This window comes from Cuculus canorus, chromosome 2 (genome assembly GCF_017976375.1).
Source record: "Cuculus canorus isolate bCucCan1 chromosome 2, bCucCan1.pri, whole genome shotgun sequence".
Lineage (NCBI taxonomy): Eukaryota > Metazoa > Chordata > Aves > Cuculiformes > Cuculidae > Cuculus > Cuculus canorus.
Window position 1 is genome coordinate 91,461,234 of NC_071402.1, and position 22,661 is coordinate 91,483,894.

The 22,661-nt window shown below is 38.9% G+C and overlaps 1 protein-coding gene across 1 annotated transcript; it reads right to left on the minus strand.

The window, feature by feature from the left end:
* Window positions 1–1,614: 1,614 nt before the first annotated feature.
* EEF1E1 (eukaryotic translation elongation factor 1 epsilon 1) lies at window positions 1,615–20,941 on the minus strand. The gene is made up of 4 exons (XM_009564180.2): window positions 20,806–20,941; window positions 17,970–18,170; window positions 9,742–9,837; window positions 1,615–3,137 (listed from the first exon to the last, which is right to left on the minus strand). Exons 1-4 carry the CDS (start codon window positions 20,911–20,913, stop codon window positions 2,997–2,999), a joined length of 546 nt encoding a protein of 181 aa, XP_009562475.1. The 5' UTR covers window positions 20,914–20,941; the 3' UTR covers window positions 1,615–2,996.
* Between the last annotated feature and the right edge of the window lie 1,720 nt (window positions 20,942–22,661).

Below are 22,661 nucleotides of genomic sequence, written 5' to 3' on the forward strand. Positions count from 1 at the left end.
AAATGAGAGTGTCACTGTTCATGAAATGCTGTGAAAATAAATTCCACACATCACTGTGGTCATCATCATCATCATCAAACTGCGAAGCAACAAAAGTAAAACATCACAGTCTTTACCATGCCCTTCAGCAACTGAAATTTTAAGAAAGGAGAAGGGGGGTGCATGGGAGGAAAGTCACTTTTACTAATGTTCAGTGAAGGTAGAATGAATATTACAGAAACAGAAAGACAAACGGTAGTAGCTTTAGAACCAGCAGAACATTTACCCATGCTCACTCTATACAGACCATCAATGTTAATTTGAGAGCTCACACACACTACATCTCATCTGTAAATAGTATCATTGTAAAAAACCGTACCTCATACAATCTCGGATAGACCAAGCTACATTTTTATGATTTTTCATTTTTTTTACATATTTAGTTGTCCTTGATGATCAAAAGGAATTGGACAGAAAGAGGGAGAGGGAAGGAAATAAGTATCAACTGGTTTTCCCAGCCATCTCTCTAAAGGCAAAGTCTCAATCCATCCTTTTCTGCTTTTAACCCTCTACTCCTTCTACATTTCTCCATGCAGGGAAGACAAAATTGAAATGCTCAAGTTAGCACAGGACAATGATCAAATGCCTTTTAGATAGCATAGAGTTAAATTTTACCAATCCACTTCAAAACATTTCATCTTTCTGTTAACATTTTTTAAATTTTTTTTTTAACATTTCAGTACCAAGGAGCACTTCTGTTCTACACTAGAGAAAACAAAACTGGCACAAGAGGCTAGGGGATACTGCAGCAGTAGCATGTAGACACCTAGAGAAATCCCTACACTTGGAAACAGCAGCTGTTTGGGATTAAAAAAAAAAAAAAAGATATTTCATAGTATCATCCCTACAAAACTTGTTTGAAAAGATGATGGTATTGTTTTCAGCAATATTTTTAGCTCTGGTTCCATTTCAGTGTTCTTAGCTGTAATGTAAACTGCTATTTCCATGATGAAGATTTCCATGCACACTTTACAAAACTTAAATCATTCTCATTTGCAATAGCATATATAAACCCAAACAATTTGTAAGATAAATGTGAAACTTCCCTAAACTCTGACCAAATTTACTGATGATTCCCACTCACGCACCCCTTCAGAAACAGAAAATGATTCATTATAGTAAAATTCAGAAGTGCAGGTATTTTTCCAAGTCTCATAATCACTTGCTCCAAGCTGTAAGAGGAGGAAAAAACCAAACTAATTTATACGCATACTGCTAGTTAAGAAATGTTTGAATAAATTGGGAATTAAGAGTGTAAGTCCTGACAGTAAAAAACTTAAAGCTCTCAGATAGTCAAATCTTAACAGTCTGGAATATGAAGTTTCCTATGTACATTTGCACTGAAGCCCACTCCACAATTCTTGATCAGATCTCAAGATTGCCGCAAGATCTTCACAATTAAGTAGTATGCAAGGCCTGCTTCTAGTAGCAAGGAGCAAGAGTAACTAACAGGAGAAATGGTAAAAGCTGAGAATTAGGTCCCCTGGGAAACAATGAGAACTTTTTCAAATCAAACAAGAATATTTTCATTTTTAACGATATAAGACATTCCTATAAGTCTAAATTCTTTTAAAGAAGCTATGTATTTACACAAATACCTGTTGGACAGTTCTAGGCACTCTATGTTAAGTTTACTCATGCAATTTTTTCTGTCCTTTTATGTGTTAAGATATATTTTGATTACTTTATCTTATTATCTACCTACTTTTTTCTTAAGGCCTTGTAGCATTCAAAAGACTCAAACAACTGTCCAAGATAGCTTTATATCTACCTTACAGGGTGAGAAGGCCCTAAAGCAGTGCACAAGTTAAGACAAAAGAATGTATAACTTGGTAGATATTTACTGAACGCTGCTGTATAAAGCAACACAAGTTTATAAATTAAAATATCAAAATATTAAAATACTTTTCCATGTTTTAAAACAAGCGTTAACTGATTTGTGTAGAAGGTTAATTACCCAATCCAGATGCATCCTTAGGGCACTGTTAACACTTTTAAATTTGTTAAAAATATAAACGGAAGGACCACATTCTACAGTGAAATGACCTGTCCAAATGTCTGATTCAACAATAGTGTCTTTTGTTTCAAAACCAACTTTAAAACATTCTGAGTTACCTTAAGCTGAAGCGGGTTTTTTGGGTGGTGTGTAGAGGTTATGTTGTTATTATGTAGTGGTTTGTTTATTTGTTTGTGGAGTTTTTTGTTGTTGTTGTTTTTAAGATCTTGAAACTTACATTTGCACTTGTGTAGAAATAGCACACATCTGGAGAAATTGTAGCTTTGTTACCCATTTTGAAAGAAAGTGCTTCTAGAACCAAAACAGAAGTCCACATACCACAAAATAAAGTAGCAAGTGAACTAACCTTAAGAACTTCATTCTCTTTACAGAAGAAAAACTAAAAGGTTTCACAGCCAAATTAAGACTATAGTTTTAAAATAATTTATTCAGTCACATAAATACTTTGTAACATTTGCATGTTCCCTTTTTCACATCCTTGGCACACAATATAGCTCTTAAATCTTACAAAACTAGTGTAAACATCCATGGAAAACAAAATGAAAAGAAAGCTGGACAAAAAAATTCAATAAATAGCAAAAGGAGTGAATAATTGAAAGAAAATAACGAATTCTTTCCTACAAAGACCATGTTTAAACATGGTCCAATTAAATACTTGGACGTTTAACTGAAAGAACTTTTCATTTTTAAAAAATAGTGAATTAAAACTCAATTTCCATCTTTCTTCCACTGTTGCATTTAATCAGACATTATACAATACTTTAACTAGTTAAAATTCTTGATTGAACAATAGCAATTCAATGCAATTGTATTATTTGAGGCATCAACACTTTTGGTTCACATACCAAGGGTTACAAACCAGTATTTGCAAGTTAGTGGTTTTGAACAGCATAACTTCTGAACTCCCAAACATCCTTCCAACATGACATTAAGATTTTCCTTAATGAGCATTAGTGTATAATCTGTTCTTGATAAAGACGACATTAGACATATCTTGTCGGACACCTGGATAATGCTGAATGTGATTGAACCAACGAGACACATTAAGGTACTTCTCCTTTTCTTGCACTGTGAGGTCCACCTGCATGGGGAAGAAATACAAAGCACCAATAATACAAGGCACTGCATCATTAGTGTCTTAACACGTGGCAAAGCAAAACAAAACCAGACAGTTTTACAGCCAATTTCAACTCTCATATGAGCTGTTAGCAGCCCAGCAGTATTCTATCGTAATTTCACGTATTAAAATTCAAAAATATGTATTTAACACACTCAAATTAACAGACCTGGAGGGTGGAATACATTTTCCTATGATACAGACAGGGAAAAAGGGCACTCACTTGCCTAAATTTAATGCATTTATCTATTCACAGGAATACTACACACTATTAGGAGTGGTAGGGAAGCTTTTCACAACACGCACAAGTCTTTCATGTTAATCTAGCACTAGTCTTGCCTCACAGGCAAAGTGACAACTTTCTATTTCAAGGTGCATTGTAAGTACAGGAATAAGATTTTTTCACAATTTCAGACCAGAGAGAAAAATTGAAAGCTGTTTTACGTTTTGAGCAATAGTCATAGAACAAAGAACAGCACAGCAAGACAGTAACGTGAGCTGGCACATCTGAACAGTTAAGAAGGCAATGGCATGATTCAAATTACTACAATAAAACAACCTGGAAATCTGTCCATACTTCATAAACATATTTATAGTGCTACCACTTCTACAGTTTGAAGTCCTTTTCATCACCACAGTTCTCAAGTCAACTGCACAGTCACTTGCTTAGTTTAGTCCAGATCTAAACAGCTGACAGATCAGTCAGGAAGAAGCCTCCAACTATCACATAGCTATTGCAACACCTCCTTGGCATAGGACTTGTGGCTAAAATGAATGAAGAACTTCAAGCCTACCTTTACTTTTATCTGACTTTTCACTACAAAGTCCTTTATTACTTCAGAGTCCTTAAAGCCGGCTATAGAAGAACTATTCCCATTCTGTATCACCTGTATTACTGTTCCTTGATTAGCAATTTTAGGTTTCCTCATTCCTCTGTAATGAAGTTAGCTTATCAGTTTAGACAATAATCTCACATTGACCTACTACACTGGAATTACAAATGAGGCAGTCCTCAAAACAGACGTCATAAAACTGCATCAAGAACAAAATGTGATCTTCACATCAACTACCCTATCTCATCTCACCAATGTTTAAACCAATCAGTGCGGGATTCACTTCACTTCGTTTTCAGTTAGCCAAGCCAGCCATCAAGCTTAACTGAGTCTTCTTGACAACACGTGCAGTCAATGAAAAATGGCACACCTGTGGAGGACAGTTCTGACACACAGCACACTTGCTAGACAGGCCTGGCAATTTTCATGTTTAGACTTCTAAAGCTAATCAAGGTTAATCCTCTCCTCAAAAACTAAACAGATGGCATATTCCTTATGCCTTGTTCTACAAACACCAGATTTTGTGGATAATAGAGGCTTATTGCAAATTTGATCTTGGGCACAGGACAGCTGGAAACAAATATGTTCCAAACAAAAACTTTAAAGAGCTACACATACTCATTTACTCAGCTGTACAAGTGAAAAGCTGGTGTTCAAAATTAAGTCTCATGTTAAATTTCACGTCATGATACACCAGCCCTTTTGGTTTCAAGAATTGCTGATAACATGGCCGCTTCTCCTTATTGTTCCTTCACACAGCCTAGCATTTGACTTAGAATTGTAAAGCTTTAAACATTTATTTTTGCTGAGCTAGAAACATAAGAGTTTAGCCAAGCAGAAGAGCGTAATGCTGATAAGAAGTAGTAATCCAGAATTTTTGAAGGCATTACAAACAAGTGGAAGCTATTAAAATGTAACACTGAGTGCTTCACAAATCATCCAAGCTTCTGCAAGTATAGTATATTCAGGACACCTTGCCCCCATGCATTTAGGGGAATATGCTTTTGATCACCTGCAGTTTATTGTAATTAATGGTGGCTGGAAGTTGGTGCTTGATAGGAAGCTGTAGAAACATTTACAAAGCAACACAGAGCATGAAAAGAGTGTGTACTCTACTCAGTCTAAAATTACTGAAAACGAAGAAAAGCATTTAAGTACAAACAGGTACTGAAAATACTGCCACTTTAAGTTCCCCGAGGGTTGTACAGTTAGAGTTATTATTACAGTAACCCTTTTCGAAGTCTTTAATGGGTAAACACTTGGTTATGAAAATACTGAGCTAAACTTCAGATATTTCAGTAGATACAGTATGTCCTCCCCATAATTTTATACTGATAATTCTCAATCCTAGCATTTCTCTGATGTAAATAAAAAATAAAGTCTGGAAAACTAGTCCTCTTCCATTCTGTTAGTGTAGTGAAAAACACATCTGAAGGGCAAAACAGTAAGCTACTCTAATAACAGAATCCCTTTTGTACTCTAGGCGCAACAAGTAAGATATTTTTACTTATTTACATAACGTACTCCATCAGTGAAATATATTAAAAAGCACTTTGTGGCATGCTCTACTTTTTTTCTCAGAACATAATTCTTAGGTTAATTGTTTAGAGATCACTTCCATGGCATTTTTTTTACAACATTTTGTTAGATGGGTATTTTCTGTTCTTCCTCATTAAATTAGATAATTCCCCCAAGTTAAGAAAGGCTGCTGTTCTGCTGTTAAAATAATTATTTGCTATTAAAGCAATTATTTTAATAGCAAAGAAGCAGACAGTCAATTTGACAGACTTTTTTTTATGTCATGGACAGAAAAAGAGGGGGGCATCTTATATTCTTCCACCACAAAGCTCAGAGGGTAACCAAAGTGGTCATCATACAATGCAAATAGAAGCGCTTCTAAAAGGGGTATAAATACACAAGCTTTAATTATATTTGTTTTCAGTTGCACTGGGGATGCAGGCATAAATTCCTATTTCCACACCCTGCATGTGCATGGAAAGTCTAAAAATGTCTGCCTACATTTGAAGATCATCAGCATCAAGAAAATAATAAGATATTATCTCACTTTTTAAATTTAGCCTTTAGATATGGAGAAAAATCACAGAACAGTTTAATGGAGTAGTTAGTGAAATACATGTGCTTTCACACAGTTTTGACTAATTTTCTGCTGTTAATGGAACATGCTTAAAATGAAATACTTTCTTTAAAGTAAAAACTGAATTAAAAAAAAAACCAAAAACAGTTAAGTACTATTTCCAGCATCATTCTTTAGCTGTTATCCCAGCAACAAGATAAGCAGCACATCGGTGAATATTACCAAAAATTCATGGCAATCTGTTTATTACGGGAACGTTCATTATGGAAAAAATTAACTGGAAAATAAACTACTACTACAGTCTCATTATAGTTCAGTATTAGGAGTTCTGACTGTGAGAACTTTGTTTTGTATTTGATTGTACTTGATTTGACCCGAAGGTTTTGAGTGAGGCTTATTCCATTTGCAGATATAAACATCACCCGTAAGTTATTTTCTAGACCTTCTTAAAGAAATTTTTCAAATCAGACACGCAGATGAGACATCTTCTTTGGTTCTGACAAAATTTGTCAAGTATAAAAACATATCAACTTTTGTATTGATTATTTCTCTTATATAGAGCTGGACTTGAGCTGTTTGCAAATACGAATAAACCAGGGAAACTTGTTTTAAATTAAAAAAAAAATATAAAACCAAGTTCATTACCACAGGGGGAATTTAATGCTTACTGATTGCTTGAGCTATCCTCAAGCAGTGCTTTTGAATTCATGTTTTCTCTGCAGTCTGTGCTTTAACTTAGCAGAACTGCATTATTCATCATATTTATCCACATATGTATTTAAGCAAACAACATTTCTAAAACCAACAATATTTTTATTACATGCATGGAGACAGGGAATTATGTATGACAATATAAATCACATTGATTGAAAAAGCTCATTTAGACAGTATCAAGAAGTATACTTTCTACATGTTAATGACCTACATTGATATAGATCAACATTGTAAACAATTTAATTCCTGCCTTATTATTATAAGTGTGTATTTCTAATTAATAGACTCAAAGATTGAGTCTGCAAGAATCCGCAAGACTGAAACACTTTCAGGTCTGAAACACTATTCTCACTCATCTACAATATGGATCTTTAAACACTGAGTTCTATTGTGCTTATTAAGGTAACTAGAAGAGAGAAGAAGAATGAAAGGCATACAACGGCAAAGTTAAGAGTTGCTGGTGTTCAGCAGACAAACTTATCAGTGAGGTCAAAGGGAAGCACTTGGACAGTGAAAAATTAGGTATCCACCACGGATAAGGAGAAGAGAAAATACAGGTGGGAGGACAGGAGGAATACAAACACGCATGATGTATACTTAGAAACACTGAGAAAGGAAGATGAAACCACAGGTGAAGAAGTGAGCAATAGAATCAAGTGGTCTTAAAATCTTTCCCAATGAAACGTACAGAGCATTGTTGAAGTTTTAACAATACTTGGCTTATTCAGGATGATCATGGTATGTCACTAATTAATTACAGTGTTCCGTTATTAATGTCTGTGTTAGCATGTAGTTGTTACTCTATTAAAAGCAGAAAGATTAATCCTAAATGTCATCATTGGTAACATTTTCAGATCAATTTTCTAGACAGCTGGATAGATCACAAGAACTGTGGGCCTCCCTTCCACATCTTCCATTTCTACCTCCTCTCTTGAAGGATTATAGAAAACATTTATTGATATTTTGCATAAGGCTTAGCTGAAACAGTAGTGGATATGACAAACTGCTTCCCTAGATGACATCACATTAACACGTACAGCAGTTTTTCCTGCTTTCTATCCCTTAAAGCTTAGGGCAGAGAAGCATCTCTCGATATACTGTCTTCTCATTAGAGGAAAAATAAAAATAATATTTATAATTAAAAAAAAACAATCACAGGATTCTACACTTCCAAGATCTTACCTCTGTAGTTAAGTACTAATGTTAGTTATTCCCAAACCCTTCAAAATACAAGTAATTCCTAGCTAGTAGCTTCTAGATCTTCCTCTTTATCTAGGATAGCCACCCTGTTATTTGCCCTTTATACCTTTCTGATTCAGAAAATTATCTTACATGAAATGAAACACTTCAGAAACAGATGCTCTACTATAAACTTGTCCCAAGTAGTATCTGGATGGTTGCAGGCACCCAGGAGCACCAAGTCATTTGTTTTTACCATCTGTTCGATTTCCCAAAGCAATAACATGTATATTTTCTTCTTCATTAGGTGGTCTACTCTAGAGCAAACTCTTAAATTTAAAATATGCTTGGTTTTCCCTCACCGAAGTTTTTTTAAAACATGTCTCATTTGAACTCATACTCTCTTACAGTATGTATTTTTAGGAAGTATTCATGTTTTTTCTATATCTACCTATCATGTGTGAAACGTAACCGTTCTGACACACTAGTCAACACACTTATCCTGCTACTTCACGTATTTTACAAGGTAAGTAAGATTTAACAGAATTAATTCTAAGCAACTTACCCTAATGTGTTTTCAAAAATCTTTTGAAACAATGCTTCCCCTCCCTTTCCTCTACTTGACACCCTCTCACTTGAGCTTTTACTCCTGGACAGTCAAGATACATATACTTACGTTCTGTCTCATTTTGGTATATTTCACTATTTGATCTTACCCCAACACCCACCTCAGCGTTCCTTTTGAAATATAGCATTGTTGCACCCTCTTCTCCCAGAGCTTTTAATCACATAAAACAACCATTCACTCAGTTGATATAATTCATCAATTCTCAGACACACGTGCATTTGTCACAGGCACTTTTTTCCGATTATCCCCCCCCCAATTTTCTAATGTAAAACTGAGTGATTTTATTTTCTCCCAAGAATGAGGCAGATGTTTTTGTGTAAGTCCTTTGGTTTATTTAGCAGTAGCCACTCCAGAGAAGGACAATTCATTTACAATCATATTCTAGCCACCAAACTACAAGTAACTTCTACTATTTTATCTTTAAATTACCACTTAGGGTTCAGAACTGAGCTGCAATTATTTCTAAGCACTTCATCGTAAACCCTGAGCTGACTATGAAGAATCTCATCAATTCCACTGAGTACAAACTCTTTTTTTTCCCTCCTAAGCACCAGCTCTCCATGTCATTTTTATATTCTGTATGCTATCAAGTCTTATCATTAAGACTTACCATTAAGACTTGAAATACAAATGACATTTTGTTACGGCTCACATTTTTATATGCATTCATCTTTCAGGAATTTAATTTATACGCATCTTTCATAGCGCCAGCAGCACTTCTCCAATACTAACAATGTTAGTCCTTTAAGTCTGACACATCCTTTCAATTTCATTTATTAATTTCCCCATGTACTTCTTTAAGCGGTCATGTTTCAGATGAACAGATAAAAGTCCTCATACCTAGAAACACAGTAATATAGGTATGGTCCTTGTTACATTGTGTGGAGAAAATTGAAGCATTCTGCACACTACAGATAACACACTTCTGACAGATCCATAGCTAAATATTAAGAAAGAATGAACAATTTAAAACCAACTTTAACTTGGAGTTCTCTTAAGCAATCTCTCAAATTTTGTCCTGATCAATACAGTAGGTCACCTTCTAGAACAATAACCTGCCCTTTAGATAAACAATAATTATGATAGCTGTATGTATAAAATAATGCATAGAACACTTACCATGACAGGATGCAATCCATAGTACATCAATATGTCTGCTAAGGTAAAAATGTTTCCTGCAAGGTACACTTTATCTTCAAGGTATACATTAAGATCCTAAAAAGGAAAAAATCATTACACTGCTGCAGTATTGACTTTGTAAGACAAAATATTAAAGCAATTGTTAAAAATAATAGAAAACTTCTCCTGGAGACCATGTATACAAAATAAATGGCAGCTTTAATTTATACCAACTCGGCAAAGGAGAAAAAATTTAAATAAGAAAAAAAAATCTAAAAAGTGTCAAGATAATAAACTAAAATATCCTCATTCTTTGACATTGAGAATTCAAGAAAATTTAACTGTCGGTCTCTGAAGAAAGTGCTAGCCAGCTTGCTGTTGGCACACGATTCTTCCTAATTCACTCACTTGCATGCACTCAAATTTTTGTAAATACAAGTGTGATTTAATTTACATGTTACGCTGACTCTACAGAAATACTTTCAAATCTGTCTTTTCTTGGCTTCAGATTATGGGAATTAAAAAATGCAAGACTTATGTTTTTTTTTTTTTTTTTAGTTAGTGCATATAACTCAAGCACTGCTTGTTATATGTTTAACATTTGAGAAGTGGAAAACGCAGTCCTGTGATCAAAGGAGACCATCTTGTTCTTCCAGTAGCAGCTTCTCCCATCCTCCAGGATTCACTCAATGCAGCTGGTCAGCAATATCCTGGAACTGCAAATGCATAAGAACCACGGAAACACAAAGGGATAGTGTGATGGGAGATAACATTTCAAACTCAATACTGGAAACTTGATGCCCATCAGTTGGTATAACTTGACACTTGCTTTTATTAACTTTGAAATCACTGCTAGCAATTTTTAATGACCAAAATTGTCAATTCAGTTGCTACCTAAGTGCATATGAAGGGAATAGAACTTCAGCATTTTGAAATCATCTCTCAACAACTCCATACCAGAAGCCATAAGGGCGAACAGCAGAAGGCCTCCACTTAGGTACAGTGAATAAATATTTCAGATTTGTATTACTGAAAGACCCTTCTAATAGCTAATACAGTCATTCTCTGCCAGAAAACAAGAGGCTGACAGACTAATTGTTGCCCAAGTATATTATTTCTGAGAACACAAGCATTACACATCAGCTCTACCTCTTTACCCACCCCTCCTTTTCCCCTCATCTTACCTACTTCCCATCCAATTTATGTACGTTTCTGCCCCTTATCTCCCTCTAAAGAAAAAGACCTAACAGCCAACAAGATTATCTAGTTTAAGCCTGACCCCAGCATAAGGAAGCTCTAGGTTTATAATATTCTTTTCAGAAACGTAGGATGTCCCCCTGCTAGTATTCCTCTGCTGGCTGAGAAAAAATTGTAGCAAGCATACTCCTTTATCCTCAGAGATCTCCTTAAGTCACTGCCTCCTCTGACCCAGAAACAGAGGTAAGCAGCTGAAACATAGCTAACATTTTTCAAACTGTCCCCGAAATAATTTTTCGGTCTCAATTATAGCACATTCCATTTTAAGACAACCTTTTAGTAATTTTTTTTTAAAAAAAAGTCTCAGGCAAGGAGAAGGGGGTTAATAATTAGTAAGCAATTTAAAAATTACATTTAGCCTCAAGCATATTGCAGGTTTGTAGCTCCATAATTTTACTGATCTGAAGATATTCTACAGTGCATACATAAAAACCCCCAAGCCAAATTACAAACCGAAAACACTGGGACTTTAGGACATCTCACCTTGCACTTGAATTTGACAAGTTTGACTCCATTATTCCACCTCACTATTTCTTTGATAACCACTTCAAGACAGGACTCTTGTAGTCCTGTAATATTTAAACATCTTCATGTTTGCTTTGATTTCTTTTAATAGAACAAATAAGGGATAAACATTAACCCCTGCATAGTTAAAATTCTGTAAGGTCATCTGCCCCTGGCTATGTAGCTTCTTTTCTTTAGATTGGTTTGTTGCTTTGTTCATCATGAGTTAGCTTTCAAATTACTTTAAACATAACTACAACTCTGTGTATGAAATTCCACAGAACACGAAGGCCAATACAATCTTAAGAAGAAAAATCTTGCAAGAAGAAAAAAAATTCTAGCGAGCTATTTTCTAGGAAAAAAAAATCAAATTTGTCTATCCTGATACTAATTCTCTGAACAGCATTTTTCATTTTATTTAACCAGAAATAACATGCATTATGATAAGAAGTAACACCACTGAAATTACAGCCCCTCAACCCATTTCTTCCTAGTCTAGGCTACAGAATCAGGATTTTGCCAAGTAAAAACACTCATCAATGCTGAAGGTACAATCAACACTTACTTCCCTGCTCAAAAGTCTGGATTTCTGCATCAAATAAATTATGGTGTGCTAATTCTTACTTTTATACATCTCCAAGAGGTAGGCTAGTTTCTATGCAGCAATACTGTTTGCCAAGCTTTTCAGCATGGGTTAATTTCATACAAAAATGGGTTAATATACAAAGAATATATTTGTTCTTTGAATGTGCGTATACTCAAAATATTAACAAATACCCCCTTCCATAAGCTTTAAAGGCAACATAAGCCATTGCTGCAGAAAATTATTTATTCTGGTTCATCAAATTTTATGAAGTTAGTTAGCTGAGCAAACAGAATTTGACAAAAATAGCTTAGTCATGGGTAAATTAGCGTTAGTTCACAATCCTGTTTTTAAACACGTACTTTCCTCTGATAACACAGACAGCTATTCTGATTTTGTTCTCGAAGTCAAGCCAATCCAAAAACACCACAGTACACTATTTTTGTGTGTGCACTCGGCACATTTAGTTAATGTTGCCTCATGGGTTGTGCTTCCCACAGAGGATTATATTACTGGCTAATAGCCAACTGTGTTAAAATTCTTTAAAGTCAAGCTTTAAGTGACCACAGCATAAAGCATTGTTCCTTTCCTGGAGAGATTAATGAAAATATGAACACAAGATTGAATTTTATTACATCCAGGAAATTCAGGTCTGTTAACCGTCATGTGTATCTTTGTCTTTCATGTACCGAACATCACTGATCAAATTGATTACATATATACAATCCCAGTATTAAATGGCTGAAACAGTCTTGGAAGTTGCTTTTAACTATATGAACTTATTGTTGCAATCCCTCAAGGAAACCTTTCTCAAATTTCAGACAGGTATTTAAGGCATAACTGCAGTTTGATGCACCAATAATCACAGAACAACTGCAGCAATTCAAATTCCATTTTTTGGGTATAAGAGGAGGAAGCAAAAGAAAGAAGATATGTTGCATTATTTATGGACTAACCTGATGGATTTCCATTTGCTTGTTTTACGGAAAAAAAAATAAATCCAATTTACAGCCCATATTTAGAGTGACAGCTCAACACGTCCCACCCACAGCATGCTTCTGGCTGCATCACACCATCGCTTACCATCTTTTAAGCATGCAATCTAGTTGTCTGTAATCCAATTCACCATTTAAGAGAACAAATCCCTCCCAGTAACTGCAAGTTGAGAGCAGCTCAGATAAGTAACAGCTACTTCTTACAAAGACTCAATAGCTTACAATGGATCTAATCATACCCTGATCTTGCTTTGGATATTTTGCCCACAACACCACACTGCTGCTGTATGTATTTCCCTTACATGCAGAAACACATCCTTCCAGTCAGCAATACATTCGAGGTCATTTATGCCCTAAATGCCTCTATACCACACCATGTGAAGACAAAGAGCTGAGCACTCTCAAATACCTCAGAAAAGCCTCTGACAATGCAGAACACAAAAAAGGATTCTGCAACCATGTCAAAGAAAAGCAGAAGTACATTGTTGGGATATAGCCATGTTTTTAATTCTAATGCAAGACCTCTCTGTCCAACTGGCAAACTACGAGCTAGATCTGGTCAGAAAGAATATTCTATTCAACATACTGAGTTTCCTACAAAAGACAGAATAAAAACCATCAACAAGTATTGCCTAAATCATCAAAATTCAATCTTTAGCACTTGTACGTGCACAAAAATATCATATTGTTAGCAAAAAAAGGGAGAGAAATGAACACGGAAACTCAAGTTTTTTTTTAAAAAATGCTTTCTGGACAAGTTTGCCAAAGTCAGTAGCCATCCCATTTAAAGTGTCAGAAAAAGTGTACAAGAACTGTGGATTAATGGCACAGAGCATGGATTAACCTGGTATGTATTTGTGAAAACAATAACTTTTCTTATTTTTTCAAATGAGCACATTAAGTAAGAATTGAAGCTCTCTTATTCAGATTTCTAATTGGATTTAATGATCATAGCCATACAGCACAGGAAATTGGGACAAAAGTAGTGGAAACCATGGAACATTTTTTCCATTAAACACTGAAAGCAGTACCCAAAGCCTCTTGATTATAATTATCGTTCATAGACTAGAGATTTCTACATTTCTGTAGAAGCTTTTCTGTGAATTCAAGTACAGTGAGTTCCCAGTTATTTAAAATACGTCTCTGAAGACAAGAGGTGGATGGGAAGGGGGCAGGCAAGAACCCTGCAGTTCTGAATACCTAAAATTGACAAAGCAGAAACATTCAAATCTCCTGAATGGAATCCATTAACATCTAAGTAGACAGTTGATAGCACAAGTGTTTCACAAAGGTTCTCAATTCCTCCTCAGAAGAGCAAAAAGACTATTAGTTATCAAGCACAATTGTCAGTAATTATCAGATTTTTTTTTTCCTATGCAGCTTAATTTACGACTAAACAAACATCAATGAAAAAAAGGAAAATACTCTCTCATCCTGTGGAAAAGAAAGTTAACAGAACAGCAGTGGATATTATGTTATCACCGCTACTGACAATCATCAATCCTACATATCTGCTGAAGAACAGTCCAGAGAGGTTGCTCCCATTTATTTTGTCCAGCACAAGAGCATAAATCAAAGTTAAAGAAAACTCCAAAAGCACTCTCATTGGCTGGTTCTGAACAGTATGGCATTTGCTCTGAATACAAAAAAACCCAGGCTGACATGGTCTGACTACTCATGATTGTTTACATGCCAAGTAACAGCTTTAGTCAACACATCAGTAAAAAATTCAAGAAACTGTTTTCCTAAGGCCAACAGGAAGCCCTCCTTGTTCAAATTTACAAATACTACACCAGCTATTTACTGACATTTTTCAGAACCATATGACCTTAGTTAAGGGTTAAATAGAGGCAGCCTAAAGTTTATAGCAGAAGCAACTGAACTGTTTTTGGCACAGCTTATTATAAACTATGGCTCTAGGCTGCAACTGTCCCAAGACTGCCATTGTGTATTCCAGACACACTGTAAAACTACAACCTCAGACTTGCCTCCCTATTTTAGTTTTTCTTTTTTTCACCCATACTCCCTTTTGGCATAGTATACTTAAATGGTAGGCTGCCTCTTTTTCTGATTAACCGTAGTGGCAAGAGAATAAATTAAAAAAAAAAATCTTAATTGCTATGCTATGAAATTAGTGCTGGAATAATTCCACGGCAGCCCTATGTCAAAAGAAATTCCTGCTACTCAACATCTGCTAGAAAAAAAAAAAAATCCCTAGGAAAATTTTGAAGTAGTATTATCTAATGGGGGTCTACAGGAAAGATGGGGATGGACCTTTTACACGAGCGTGTAGTGAAAGGACAAGGGATAATGGCTTTAAACTGAAAGAGGGTAGATTTAGATTAGACATTAGGAAGAAATTCTTGACTACGAGGGTGGTGAGGCAATGGAATAGGTTGACCAGAAAAGCCGTGGAAGGTTCATCTCCGGAGGTCTTCAAGATCAGACTGGACGGGGCTTTAAGCAACCCAACCTAGTGGGAGGCATCCCTGCAAATGGCAGGGGAGTTGGAACTGGATGGGCTGTAAAGTCCCTTTCAACCCAAGCCATTCTACGACCCTGTGATCCCTGCCTTCGCGGGCTCTGAAAGTTAACCTTTACTCTTGAAAAATAAATAAGCCAGATCCTAGAGAGAAAATAATTTTAATACGTTTGTGTGCATGCAGAGTGCTGACAAAGGCAGTTTGCTGCTGGATGCCCAGCAGTGCCTTCATTACCAACCACTGGGTCAGTCTTGCACGTTAACTGAGAACAATTTCTCAGTACACACAGCAGCACTGCCTCAGCTGGTCTGGCCACTTGCCCATGGTGTTAGAAGACAAGAGGGAAGACAGTCTGATCTTAAGCAGCAGCAGTCACTCATGAATGACTCTGCCAAGTTCTTCTGAAATAATCCTGAGGCTTTGATCCCAAAGCGCAATATGGGAGCCAGCAGTATCAGTCATCTGATGGTCTGTGATGATGCATGCACTCTAAGTTATTTAAACTTATGGGAGATTGCCAGCAACCCACACCAGCCATAAAATCTTGGGCCTATTTCTGTCTTCCCTGCACTGATCATTTTCCTTGTATTTTATTTTTTTTTTTCATATAATACTGCTCATAAAGGTTTTTGGTTTTAATTTCAGTCCTTTTTCAAAGTACAACTAAAGTTCAAGTTAAATTATGATTAGTCAAAGAATCCTTCAATCATGTTCTGAAATCCCAAAGTGTAGAGTTTTCACGCCGTATCTGTAGATTAACCATGACTGTAAAGGTTTTTGACACATACAAATCAAGACCAGAGATGTTACAAAACCAGAAGCAATGTACAGAAACTCGCGCTTAACCAATGGAAGATATTTCATTGATACAATGAGATCAACATAATGCAGTCATCTAGGGTAAGAGAAATGGTTCTTTACAACCATTTCATTTAGAATCATTTCAAGGGGTCTGTCAATTTGAAAAGGACAACAGATTACTAAAAAGCTTTTGCTTTGTGCCATTTTGCACCATAATGGCTAAAAACTGGAAAGGGGCAGATGTAGACTAGACATAAGGAGGAATTTCTTCACTACGAGAGTGGTGAGGCACTGCAATAGGTTGCCCAGGGAAGCTGCGGATGCCTCATCCCTTGAGGTGTTCAAGGCCAGGTTGGATGGGACCTTAGGCAACCTCTAGTTGTGATGCGTTCCTGCCCATGGCAGGGAAGTTGGAACTAGATGATCTTTAAGGTCCCTTCCAACCCAAACTGTTCTACGATTCTACGATTTTAAGATGCAAGATTTTCCTTGATTTTAAGTAATGCAATGTGTTAGCTCTTGAATACTGCTTCAGCTTCTCTTTGGTTTCCACAACAGTTTTGGTTGACCCAAACTCACCACATATAACAAAAGTCAGAAGTATTAATTAAGAATCTGCAAGCCTCAAGTAAAGCCAACCTTGCAGCTCACAAAGCTACTTCTAAACTCAGACTCACTGTTAGCACTGAGCATTGTACACTTTCCACCTGAAACATACTTCTAAAAATAAAAGAAACAAATATTTAAAAAATTGATTGAATTTCTCTGCTGTTTCATACACACTTCACAAACAGAGCCCTTATCACTTAACAGTATAAAGCAAATTTCGTCTTCTGTTCCCACTAGGCTGCAAAAATACTAATTACCAGTTATAAGAAGCAAGAAAACCAGTAAGTTTTGCTATCTACTTCCTGCCATCCGGCTACTCAAATAACAGGGTGACCCCTGCGATTCTCTTTTCTGCTTTTATCTGTTTAAAAGGAAGTAAGCTTCAGAGTTTAATACAGTAGAACAAAGCCTCCACGCAAATTAGCTTGATGTGAATGGAAGTTTTGCAGAGGTTCTCTTATGATTTCATTTTTCACACGCAATTCTATCCAGTAACTCCTTTTACTATCACTACCAATCACAACATCAAGTATGGCCTATATTCCAAAATTACTAAATAAATAAGAATAGTTCTTCAAACAATCAGAGCAGTGCTATACCAATGATACCAACTTGTTTTATAACTGAGGTTTTATGAAGACAGTAAGAAACTACTATCTTACATGGCTAATAAGAGACAAGGCAGCTGAACAATCCCTCAGCAATCTGGAACACTCTGGATAGTTTACAGCATTGCAGCCATAAAGGACCCCAAGAGCTCTGCTTCACATTTTTTTTACAGCTTAAGCTGTTGTCCCTCCTGTTTCAGGCTATTGCGGTATTTTTGTCCCAGTGAAAAGCAGCAAGCAGAATAAAAGATAGTGCTTAAAGATACTTCCAAGTCTTCAGTGTTCACTCAGTTATATTAATTGGTTGTTCATACACACGAGTGCTGTAACCTTCTTCAATATTTAGTCATTTTAAAATTCAGTGGCAAAGTAATTAAGTACTCCTTACCTTCAGAATTATTCTAGTATCTTCTTTACTACAACTTCCATCTAGTCGAGTCACTCTATATTCCAGCCACTGCTGAACGACAGCTTTCTCTTCTGCAGTGCTTCCAAGCAGTTGGTCTTTCTTAGCCTGTTTAACTAGGTGTGCAGCTATGGTCATTAATCCCGTCAGACCAGGACCATTGTTTGTTTGAAGAACAGGAACCTGGAAGAATATGCAAAAATGTAACACTAAGCAACTAATTAAAAAAGCAGTCTGTATGAGAATACAGCTAATTTTTTTATAGCCCCTCAAAAGGTATAGTAAAGGTAGTAACATAACAAAAAGCAAGTTTTCTTTTTACTCTTTGGTGTGGTTTATTTTCAGTTTTCACAGAAGTAGTATATTTAACACATGCACAGGACAAACTAAGACACCTTTACCTCCAATTAATCAAACTCTGCCAATATCAGGAAGAAAGTATTGCTTGTTCTAACACTGGCAGAAATTTCTGACTTAAGATTATAAACTCATTAAGATTTATAAAGTCATTAAGATTTAAAATTATAACGTCATTAGCATCCAATTTCTCTCTGAGCAGAGAGCAGTAGCCAGACTTACTGAAATGCTTATTCATACTTACTGTTCTCTTCCCAGTGCTCTGACAGAAGTCAGTAGCTCACTGGTATCGGGGGTGGGGAGGAGAACGGGAACTGATTAAAATTAAATACTTTCTTTTTTTAAAGTATCTGACCACAAAGAGGTGTTCATCTATGTTTAGACTTAACTGATATACGGTGCAAATTGAAAACATATTAATTTTGCAGCTGTATCAAGAGCACCTGCCTACTACTAAATTTTTTCACTGAATGTGCAGTAAAAGAAACTGTAACTAGATCCGGTTACTTGATTTTTCAGACTTTATAGTAAGAGCCTTAAAATACCAGTTGTGCTGTTAAATAATTACAGAAGCTTTCATTAGCAAAGAATGCATATATTGATATTCAAGACTCTATAATCAAATACAGTAAATAAAGTCAAGGAAAAAAAACATACAAAAACATAAGGCAATTTCAGAGCTTCTTCTCTCTGTTGCTGTTCTCAGAGAGAAGCATAGAATGGTTTGAGTTGGAAGGGACCTTAAAGATCATCCAGTTCCAACTCCCATGCCACGGGCAGGGACATCTTCTACTCGATCCACATCCTACATGTAAATGCCCTTCCACGTTTGTGACACTCACAGCTGTACATAACATTTTTCATGTCTCAGATGCCTCTTAAACTACAGAATTTAATATTTCCATATGAACTTCAAAATGTCAAGACATTTAAAAGAGCAAAATATTCAAGAGTAATGGTCCTTCACTACAGATATTTCTGGGTTTTTTTTCTGACAATAAAACTGTATCTTTTTTCATGTAGTTTAGTCACGACAGCACAGATACAACTTGCAACTGGCACCATGGAAACTCAAGGAGAAGGAGAGTAGTCTGAGAACAAGTATGTTTAAAGCAGACATCCCTCCAAAGGCAGCCAACAACCCTTCCCCAGGCAGACAGAAGATATTTTCAGAACCCACAAGCAGGGCCTACAGTCACAATTCAAGGTGGATGGTGAAGGAAGAGGCTGAGGCAGACAAGATGACACACACAGACAACTCCCTCCCCTTCCCTCCCCCCCCCCTCCACCCCTTCCCCATCCCACATACCCCCTCACCCCCAAACCATCCCCACCCCTTCCCCACACCCTCCACCCACTAACGCCCACTCCATACACCCAGCCCCACACTGCACTACCACGGCCCACCCCCCACACACACCTTCACCCCCAAACTACCTCCAGCACACTCCCCTTCCCCATCCCCCACACCCTTAACCCCTAAACTACCCCCACCACAGCCCACCCCTTTCCCACAGCTTCCATCACCCAAACCCATACCTTCAGCCCCACTCCTCCACCCCTCCCCATCACTCCCTCACCTTCTAAACTACCTCCACCAGCTCCCTTTTGTATTCTCCACACTGTTACCTCCCACACTACCCCCCCCAGCCCAACCCTTCCCCACACCCTCCACCCAACAACCTCCATCCCATATCCCCAACCCCACCACACCTTGCTCCTTCCCTACATCCTCCACCCCTTAATCCATACCTCCAGCCCCACTCAACACCCCCCACCCCTCTCTCACCCCCCCAAACAACCCCCATCATGCCCCACTTTGCCATCCTCCACACCCTTAACCCCCAAACATTCCCCTCAGCAGCGCACTCCCTCCACCCCCCCTTAACCCCTATCCCTACACACTCGCTCTGCTCCCTCCACAGTCCATACCTCCCCACCACACCCCTTCCCACCACACCCCCCCATTCTTCACATCCTTAACTCGCAAAACTATCCCCATCACACTCAACCCCTTCCCCACACCCCCTCACCCTCAAAATACTCCCACGACACCCACCTTCCCCATTCCCCACACCCCGAAACCACCCCCTTCCCCACACCCCCTTGCCCCCAAACCATCCCCACCACCCCATTCCCCATATCCCCAAACCACCTCCACTCCCACCACCCCCAATCCCTTCCCCTCACCCTCAAACCACCCCCACCGCTCCCGATTCCTTCCCCACATTCTCCACCCTACCCTCCAAAGAACCACCACCACACCCCTCAAAACCCTTATACCTCCCTCCCACGGTACCCCGCCCCTCCCTGGGCAGGTGTCCGGGGGTCCAGGCCCCACTCGGCGCTGGAGGGGAGAGGGAGGCAGAAGCCGCCGGGGAAGAGGCCGCTGCCTGCCCGCCCGCGCGCGCGCCGCTGCCCGCTCCCGCTCCCGCTCCCGGCCCCTCCTCGCTCCCTTCACCTTCCGCTCCCCCTGGACGCCGTACTTGTTCCCTCTGGGCAGGCCCAGCAGCTTCTCGAGCAAAGCCAGCTCTACCATGCCCGACGTCGGCCGCCCAGTAGCCGCCATGTCCGGCCTGGCAGCTCCTGGGAAAGGACGGGGCGGGGGGGCGTCACGTGACAGCGTCCGCAGGACCCCATTGGAAGACGGGGCCATCGCCGCGATGTGATTGGCCAGAAGGGGCCGAGCAACCAACCAGGCGCTCGGCGCGGCCCGCGCACGCGCCCAGCCCGGGGTCGACGTCACAACGGTTCGGAGGCGGAGGGAGGAGCTCGGGGCAGGATGGGGCGGGAGCGCAAGCGAAGGCGCTCGTGCACAGAGACACGCAGGCACCCAGGGAGCTGCCCACAGGGGAACCCGCGCAGGCGGACAGACAGACGGGCACACAGGCACACAGACACAGAAAGACACGCACCACACACACCGACAGGCAGACAGGCAGCAGCGCAGATGGACAGACAGACAGATAGGCAGGCGGAGACACAGAGACAACCAAACAGACAGGCAGACACGCACACCCACAGACACCTGTGCAGATGGACAGCCAGGCAGGCAGACACACAGATTCCCATGCAGACGGACACAGATGCACAGAGACACCCCTGCAGGCACATAAGCAGAGACACCTATGCAGACGGACAGACAGGTAGACACATGGAGACACCCGCACAGATGGACAGACACATAGACAGACACCCATGAAGATGGACGGAGGCGTACACACAGACAGGCAGGTAGACAGACAGACACCCACACAGACAGGCAGACACACAGACTGACAGAGGCGCCCACGCAGATGGACAGGCAGGCAGACACACAAAGACACCCACACAGACAGGCAGACGCGCAGATAGGTACACAGAGACACCCATGCAGACCAACAGGTAGACACGTGGACAGACAGGCAGACACACAGATACATAGAGATGCCCATGCAGACACACACACTGAAGGAATAAATGATTTGTTAGACGTTGCTAACCTATTATATATTTGAATATTATGTGTAGATTTTGTGATTTTGGAACTAAAATGTAGGATTAGTTTGAATAATAACTTTTAGCTAGCCTATGCCTGGATGCTTATGCTTAAATAAGGAATTCTAGCAAGGTTGCAGTTTGAAAGATTGTTAAAGAATATGACTGTATCTAATTATGCCAGATAACAAGGACCAGCACAATGATAAGAGAAGGAAGAACTGTCTAGGACCGGATGCAGCCTTGAAGAGGTGCCCAAGGAGTGTAAGAACGTGCGCAAGAAGGAGAGTTAAAAAGTTCAGCTGTGAGGGAGACCTATGGGCTTCATCCCGAGACCCCCAGAGGGCGGAGTGTGTGCACCAAGTGGAGGAAACTTAACACATAAATAAATTCTGAGAACAGACATACACGCACAGAAGCACAGAGGCACATACAGACACACACCAACAGGCCTCAAACCCTCTTCACACCCACCCACCCCACACTGCCACATCTCCACCCACACTACCCTATGCTTTACTGGAGACCAGCAAAAACCCAATAACAAGAGAACTTTGAACATGTGCAGGCAGAGAGTGATGATGTGGCACTGGAAGGGATCAATGTAAACAATTTCCCCCGAAGCAATTATAATATGTAATAGTTTTCTGAGAAATGTTAGTGAATATGGATAAGCTATGTGATTTTAGGAAACCGAAATCCTGCTATTGGTGCACATGATAGGTGGAGGTACCCTCCACGTGCCTGAATCTATAATGAACCCACACTCACTCTTTATCACTAAACGCTGAGGAGTCTGGTTGCAATAATGACTGTGCTTCTTATGGAGGCAAACCAAAG